Source organism: Salmo salar, chromosome 16, assembly GCF_965601325.2.
Source record: "Salmo salar chromosome 16, fSalSal1, whole genome shotgun sequence".
NCBI lineage: Eukaryota > Metazoa > Chordata > Actinopteri > Salmoniformes > Salmonidae > Salmo > Salmo salar.
Window position 1 is genome coordinate 1,924,141 of NC_138306.1, and position 8,861 is coordinate 1,933,001.

At 44.6% G+C, this 8,861-nt stretch overlaps 1 protein-coding gene across 1 annotated transcript in view; it reads right to left on the minus strand.

Annotated features, from left to right (window-relative positions):
* The window catches only part of LOC106573013 (pleckstrin homology domain-containing family A member 5), a 51,092-nt gene extending 47,291 nt beyond the window's left edge, over positions 1 to 3,801 (minus strand). The window contains exon 1 of the mRNA XM_082963240.1: positions 3,707 to 3,801. Coding sequence (XP_082819366.1) covers positions 3,707 to 3,801 — 95 coding nt within the window. The remainder of the gene's footprint in view (positions 1 to 3,706) is intronic.
* Between the last annotated feature and the right edge of the window lie 5,060 nt (positions 3,802 to 8,861).

Below are 8,861 nucleotides of genomic sequence, written 5' to 3' on the forward strand. Positions count from 1 at the left end.
ACCTGACATTTTCACTTTTAATCACAAACGCTGTCACTCCAGTAGTTTAAGAGCCATGCTACAGCCAGTTGGTGTACTAGTTTCAATGTCAAGGCTGTACTCAGTTACACTGGACCAAGTGTTACCCTGCGCTGCCCTCATGTAGAGGGAGGATTATGTGTATGCTCACACAAAATACTCTAGGCAGCGCCAACAAAGCCCCTGTAATAATTTGTGCACAAAAAGACAATCTCAGATGTGCAGATAGCCCCCCCTCCCCCCATGCTTGGCCCCTTGGTGTCGTGTGCGTGCTCTTGTGGGTATTGAGGGATTACCCCGCCAGAAAAGCACATTGGGGAGACACTGAACTGGCTGTCTGAGAATGCAGTTTAAAATGACCATGACAGCATTTCTAATGAAAAGGGGGAGACCGAGGGCTGCTTTCGTTTAGGAGACATGCCTTGTGGTGAACCTGACCCTTCTTCATGCTCATCATTTCATGACAAAATGGCAACTAGACAAGGGCCCGTATTCATAAAGTTAGATCACAATGAATAGGATTATTTGGACACAGGGGACCTGATCCTACATACAGGCCCATGACAGGTTAGTAAGACACATCTGCGTGCATACACACAGTACTTTCAACAGAAAGTGCAAGAGTGTACTTGTTGGGTGCAAGAGTGTACTTGTTGGGGGCATCCCGAGTGGCGCATCGCTAGCTGTGCCACTAGCGATCTTGGTTCAAGTCCAGGCTCTCTCACAGCCTGCTGACGACTGGGAGACCCATGGGGCAGCGCACATTTGGCGACTCCTGTGGCGGGCTGGGCACAATGCACGCTGACATGGTCACCAGGTGTACGGAGTTTGCTCCAACACATTGGTGAGGCTGGCTTCCGGGTTAAGCGGACATTGTGTCAAGAAGCAGTGCGGCTTGCACCGGTGGGACAAGACTGTAACTACCAAGTGGACACCACGAAATTGGGGAGAAAAAGGGGAGAATTTTTTTTATCTAATAAAAGAGTGTACTTGTTGTCCACTTGCTCACAAGGCAGATAACAGAACCAGGACTAAGTCATTATCATGCAGATGTTCTTTCAGTTAGTTGTTTAGTTTGATGATTTGGTTGAACATGGTTCAGACAAGAACAAACACCATACAGAACTAGCAGGACTTTGCAATGTAAATACAGAACACGACATCAGGCAAAACACCAAGGGTTTGCTTTTAGTGTAGAACAACATCACAGAACAACATAAACAGATGGATGTAGGTGCAAATGCTTTACACAGAATAGACACAGTAACACAAAGGCATCCATTCGAACCTAGCAGTATATTACTGTACCTGCAGGCCTGGGCAACTCCAGTCCTCAGGGGCATGATTGGTGTCACACTTTTGCCCCAGCCCCAGCTAACACACCTGACTCCAATAATCAACTAATCATGACTTTCAGTTTGGAAAGCAATTAGTTTAAATCAGCTGTGATGGGGGAAAAGTGTGACACCAATCAGGCCACCGAGGACTGGAATTTCCCAGGCCTGTAAGATGTTGGGAAAATCACTTTTCCATAATTAAAGCTACAAAAGAGAAGGGGACACATTTTATTTCATATTGCAAAAGAGTGAGAAAATAAACAAGTCATGTCCACATTGTGTTGAACAGCATCTGAACTGCATCTTTCCAGCATGTTACTCTCAACTAACATGTAATGGTGTTACCATTAGACCGATAAGAGATTGCCTAGCATAGAGACTGCATGTCAGTAGGGAAATCAACAGCTCCCAAACATGTCTTTAAATCGATGCTGTATGCTTAGTTAGGCCCTACTCCTATTGTTTGATGCATGACTCATGTGCGCAGCTCCTGTCAACAGCACGTGTATGTGACTTTGACGGATGACAGGCCTTTCAAAGCAGGCTCTGTTATGCATGTTGTCACTGAGTGACAGAGGAATGCTGAGATTGACACTTCCAGGAGTGGGGGGAACTTGGTGTCAACAAAGGTTAGTTTGACAAGTGACTCACTCAGACTAGAGCTGTATAAGAGGATGTTTTACATAGTTTACAAACAGCGCATTCGGGAGTATTCAGACCGCCTGACTTTTTCCACATTATGTTATGTTACAGCCTTATTCTAAAATGGAATTATAATTTTTTTCCCTCATCAATCTACACACAACACCCCATAATGATGAAGCAAAAACAGGTAAAAAATCAAATAAGTAGTCAGACCCTTTACTCAGTACTTTGTTGGAGCCTCAAGTCTTTTTGGGTATGAAGCTACAAGCTTGGCACCCCTGTATTTTGGGTGTTTCTCCCATTATTCTCTAAACATCTGTCAGATTGGAAGGGGCACATCGCTGCACAGCTATTTTCAAGTCTCTCCAGATATGTTAGATCGGATTCAAGTCGGGGCTCTGGCGGGGCCAGTCAAGGACATTCAGAGACTTGTCCCAAAGCCACTCCTCCATTGTCTTGGCTGTATGCTTAGGGTTGTAATCTTGTTGGAAGGTGATCCATAGCCCCAGTCTGAGGTCCAGAGCACTCAGATGCTGGTTTTCATCAAGAATCACTCTGTACTTTGGTCCGTTCATCTTTCCCTCGATCCGGACCAGTCTCCCAGTCCCTGCTGTTGAAAAACATCCCCACTGCATGATGCTGCCAACCCCATGCTTCATCGTAGGGATGGTGCCAGGTTTCCTCCAGACGCTAAAGAGTTCAATCTTGGCTTCATCAGACCAGATAACCTTGTTAAATCATGGTCTGAGAGTCCTTTGGGTGCCTTTTTCATGTGCCTTGAAGTGAGGAGTGGCTTCTGTCTGGCCACACTACCATAAAGGCCTGATTGGTGGAGTGCTGCAGAGATGGTTGGCTGTCTTGAAGGTTCTCCCATCTCCACAGAGGAACTCTGGAGCGCTGTCAGAGTGGCCATCGAGTTCTTGGTCACCTCCCTTACCAAGACCCTTCTCCCCCGATTGTTCAGTTTGGCCGGGCGACCAACTCTAGGAAGAGTCTTGGTGGTTCCACACTTATTCCATTTAAGAATGATGGAGGCCACTGTGTTCTTGGGGACTTTCAATGCTGCAGAAATGTCTTGGTACCCTTCCCCAGATCTGTGCCTTGACACAATCCTGTCTCGGAGCTCAACCAACAATTCCTTCGACCTCATGGCTTTCTTTTTGCTCTGACATTCACTGTCAACTGTGGAACCTTATATAGACAGGTGTGTGCCTTTCCAAATCATGTCCAATCAATTGAATTTACCACAGGTGGACTCCAATGAAGTTGTAGAAACATCTCAAGGATGATCAATACATACAGGATGCACCTGAGCTCAATTCCGAGTCTCATATCAAAGGGTCTGAAAACGAAAGTAAATGAGGTATGTTTTTTTAAATTAATACATTTGCAAAAAAAATATTGAATAACTGTTTTCGCTTTGTCATTATGGGGTATTGTGTGTAGATTGATGAGGAAAAAATATGTATTTAATCAATTTTAGAAAAAAGGTTGTAAAATAACAATGGTTTTTTAAGTTAATGGGTCTGAACACTTTCCAAATGCATTGTATAAGTCTGATGAAACAGCCACATCAATTTGAATAAACAAAGCCCATACAGAGCCTTGGAATTGTAATAGTATTAGGCAGTACGTCCAACTGGCTTCACAACCGGAGACCACGTTTAACCACGCCATCCCAGGACCTCCACATCCAGCTTCTTTACCTGCGGGATCGTGGGGAAAACTCATTATGATTGGTTAGGCCTGGCTCCCCAGTGGGTGGGCCTAGGTCCAAACTGGGTGGGCCTGGGAGGGGCATAGGCCCACCCAGTTCGGACTGCGCCCCTGCCCAGTCTTGTGAAATTCGTAGATTAGGGCCTAACGAATTTATTTAAATTGACTGATTTCCTTATATGAACTGTAACTCAGTAAAATTGTTGAAATCATTGCCTGTATATTTTTGTTCGGTATAGATGTCCTGGATGGGTGGAAACATGGTGGGAACAGACTTTAAAACTAGGGATGTTGTGGTTAACTGAGGTAAGAAAGTAATTATGCTCATAGATTATGCATGTACACAATGACATATCCAGCCCAAAGCGGGAGGTTTATAAAATATTTAGTAGTCGCCAATGTTCCGGAGCATGTATTTAAATTATTGTACTGTAAACCAATGTATAATACAATACAAATATTACTGTATGTAATGATTTACTCTAATATATTTGTGCATTTATGTCTCGTCTAAAGAAAGTTTTTCCAAAAGCAATACTTTAAGTGAGTTTAATTTAAAATGAAGTGTGAGGAGATCCTACATATCTTATAAAATCTTATAATTATTATAATTATTCTTATAAAAATAGAATCAGGGTGTAATCCCAACTTCATTGCCTGGGTTTCCCAAGCCTCCATCTTACAATGTGACATTTCCAAGATCCAAACTAAGATAAGGTAATCTTTTTTCTGCCCATTTTCCTCCTGAGCGCCGGATTAAACAGTGATATTCAGAAAGGTCGTTATCCAGGGGGTTGGAGGAGAGCGGAAATAATCTTCCTCGGCCTTTTCTCTACTGGTCCCGAGTGAAAGATTTACTCCTATTATTATTTTTTCTCCAATAATAGCCAGCCGATGAGATTTTGGCTTGATTATGCATAAACCAGCCTTATGCAACACATCTCCGTTGTTTAATATTTTTTAGTCCATGACTAGACTGTGTCAAAGAAACCATCTCATAAAGTTTGGTTGCATCTTTCACTCTGTGAGGAGTAGAATGTGGGTGTAGAGTACAGTGGGATAATCCTGGCAGAACAGACAAGTTGTCACACTAGGCGGTTTTTCTTTTACTGGACTACTTTATGTATTATCAGATTTTACCACTTCATTGTTGCTTTTTTGTATATTTTGGCGTTTTTATTATGAGAGCTCAGGTGATTAATAACCTGTTAGGGCTAGGGGGCAGCATTGACACGGCTGGATAAAAAACATACCCGATTTAATCTGGTTACCACTCCTACTCAGTAACTAGAATATGCATATACTTATTACATATGGATAGAAAACACCCTACATTTTCTAAAACTGTTTGAATGGTGTCTGTGAGTATAACAGAACTCAAATGGCAGGTCAAAACCTGAGAGATTCCTTTACAGGAAGTGGCCTGTCTGACCATTTCTGGAACTTCTTTGCCATCTCTATCATTTACTAAGGATCTCTGCTCTAACGTGACACTTCCCACGTCGTCCATAGGCTCTCAGAGCCCGGGAAAAAAGAGAATGTCGTCATTCCAGCCCCAGGCTGAAACACATTATCGCCTTTCTCAAGTGGCCCATCAAGAGACACTAGCTTATGCGCGTGACCCCGACCGCCCCCGCCTTTGGGATTTTTTCCTCTGTTTGCCGAAAAGGAGATTCCCTGTCGGAATATTATCGCTTTTCTACGAGAAAAATGACGTAAAAATTGATTTTAAACAGCGGTTGACATGCTTCGACGTACGGCAATGGAATACTTTGAATTTTATTGTCAGGAATTGCGCCAAGCGCGCGACACTTCTTTACTATTTCGGATAGTGTCTGGAACGCACGAACAAAACGCCGCTATTCGGATATAACGATGGATTATTTTGGACCAAACCAACATTTGTTATTGAAGTAGACGTCCTGGGTGTGCATTCTGACGAAGACAACAAAAGGTAATGACATTTTTATAATAGTAAATATGATTATGGTGAGTGCTAAACTTGCCGGGTGTCTAAATAGCGAGCCCGTGATGCCTGGGCTATGTACTTAGAATATTGCAAAATGTGCTTTCACCAAAAAGCTATTTTAAAATCGGACATATCGAGTGCATAGAGGAGGTCTGTATCTATAATTCTTAAAATAATTGTTATGCTTTTTGTGAACGTTTATCGTGAGTAATTTAGTAAAATGTTAGCGAATTCCCCGTAAGTTTGCGGGGGGTATGCTAGTTCTGAACGTCACATGCTAATGTAAAAAGCTGGTTTTTGATATAAATATGAACTTGATTGAACAAAACATGCATGTATTGTATAACATAATGTCCTAGGGTTGTCATCTGATGAAGATCATCAAAGGTGAGTGCTGCATTTAGCTGTCTTCTGGGTTTTGGTGACATTATATGCTGGCTTGAAAAATGGGTGTCTGATTATTTCTGGCTTGGTACTCTGCTGACATAATCTAATGTTTTGCTTTCGTTGTAAAGCCTTTTTGAAATCGGACAGTGTGGTTAGATTAACGAGAGTCTTATCTTTAAATGGCTGTAAAATAGTCATATGTTTGAGAAATTGAAGTAATAGGATTTTGAAGATTTTGAAAATCGCGCCACAGGCTGGCAGTGGCTGTTACGTAGGTGGGACGAATTCGTCCCGCCGGTCCCATAGAGGTTAAGACTTTGCAATGTATAGTGTCCATTACACAAACAAACTTGAAAATGTTAACTTATTCCAGCTCTTTGCTGGGAGCTAAACTGGATGAACTCAAATAAGGCCATAGAGAGGGAAAAACTGAAGCGACAGTTGGACTTACAATTTCATAACTTAATATGCGTAGAAACCACAAGGAGACCACATAATGGTGTCACATCTGCTCCCACTACGCCCTCTGGTGTCGTCCAGTTCTCTCTCTCTCTCTCTCTCTCTCTCTCTCTCTCTCTCTCTCTCTCTCTCTCTCTCTCTCTCTCTCTCTCTCTCTCTCTCTCTCTCTCTCTCTCTCTCTCTCTCTCTCTCTCTCTCTCTCTCTCTCTCTCTCTCTCTCTCTCTCTCTCTCTCTCTCTCTCTCTCTCTCTCTCTCTCTCTCTCTCTCTCTCTCTCTCTCTGTGTGTGTGTGTGTGTGTGTGTGTGTGTGGTTGGAGACAGGTGTGCTGGACTCAGAGCAGATCCCTACCAGCTGCAAATCGTCCCATAAATCAAGACCTCTACATATACTCTTTCCTGCCACCTCCGAGGCAGAATTCTGGGAACTCAAGCACAGCTTCACTTCTGCTCCAATCCCTACCCAGCCAGACCCAGAACTCCAGTTTGTCCTCAAGGTGGACGCTTCCGACACCGGGGTAGGTGCAGTTCTGTCTCAATGTTCTCCCGCGGATCAGAAGCTCCATCCTCGTGCCTTCTTGTCCCGCAAGCTCTCACCTCCAGAGAGAAATTTTGACGTTGGCAACCGGGAACTCTTGGCTGTTAAGCTGGCTCTTGAGGAGCGGCGTCACTGGTTAGAGGGTTCAGTACTTCCCTTCATTGTGTGGACGGATCATAAAAATCTAGCCTACATCCAGACTGCCAAGCGTCTCAACACTCGGCAGGCCAGGTGGGCATTGTTTTTTGGAAGATTCAACTTCACACTCACTTATCGCCCTGGATCTAAGAATACCAAGCCTGATGTCCTCTCTCGTCAGTTCACCGCAGACAACAAAGGTTCCGAGCCGGAGACCATTATGCCATCCTCCTGCATCGTTGCTGCTGTCTCCTGGGAGATTGAGTCTCGTGTTCGTCGGGCTCAGCTGTCCCAGCCTGATCCTAGAAACGGCCCGTGTAAGGCTCTGTTTGTGCCAGATTCAGTTCGTTCTGATGTTCTTCAATGGGCCCATTCTACTCACCTCACCTGTCACCCTGGCATGAATCGGACAGTCGCCTTCCTGCGTCAGCGATTTTGGTGGCCCACCATGGAGAGAGACACTCGGGAATTCATATCAGCCTGCTCAGTCTGTGCCCGGAATAAAACCTCCACCAAACCTCCATCTGGTCTGCTTCGTCCTCTTCCCATACCTAGTCGTCCCTGGTCACACATAGCTTTGGACTTCGTCACTGGGCTTCCCCCATCAAATGGTAACACAGTCATCCTCACTATTACTGACCGATTTTCTAAAGCGGCCCACTTCATTCCCCTTTCCAAGCTTCCGTCCTCCAGGGAGACTGCGGACCTGCTGGAATCCTATGTTTTGCGGCTGCATGGAATCCCCAGTGACATTGTTTCTGACAGAGGACCCCAGTTTACATCCCAGGTATGGAGAGCCTTCTGCACAGCTCTGTGTATTAAGGTCAGCCTTTCATCTGGATATCACCCCCAGACCAATGGTCAGACCGAGCGGGCTAACCAGGAGTTGTAAACTGCTATACGCTGTGTTACTTCAGCTAACCCTTCCTCCTGGAGTGCCCAGCTACCCTGGGTGGAGTATGCCCACAACACCCTCATCAACGCCTCATCAGGTATGTCTCCCTTTTGAGTGTGCTCTGGGTTACCAACCTCCCTTGTTCCCTTCCCAAGAGGTTGAAGTAGCGGTGCCCTCAGTCCAGGACCACATGCACCATTGTCGTCACACCTGGAGGAGGGCCCGGGCTGCCCTTCTTCGTGTCTCCGCCAGGACCCAATCCAAGGCTAACCGTCGTCGTGCTGCAGCTCCAGTCTACACCCCAGGCCAAAGGGTATGGCTTTCTTCGAAGGACCTGTGGTTTAAAAAAAACTAGTTCCCAGATTCATTGGCCCCTTTGAAATTGATCATGTCATCAACCCCACTGCTGTTCATCTAAAACTCCCTGACTCTCTCAAAATTCTTCCCACCTACTAACCTGTTAGGGCTAGGGGGCAGTATTTGCACGGCTGGATAATTTTTTTTTACCCGATTTAATCTGGTTACTAATCCTACCCAGTAACTAGAATATGCATATACTTATTATATATGGATAGAAAACATTTCTAAAACTGTTTGAATGGTGTCTGTGAGTATAACAGAACTCATTTGGCAGGCAAAACCCTGAGACATTTTCTGACAGGAAGTGGATACCTGATGTGTTGTATTACCTTTAAACCTATGCCATTGAAAAACACAGGGGCTGAGGAATATTTTGGCACTTCCTATTGCTTCCACTAGATG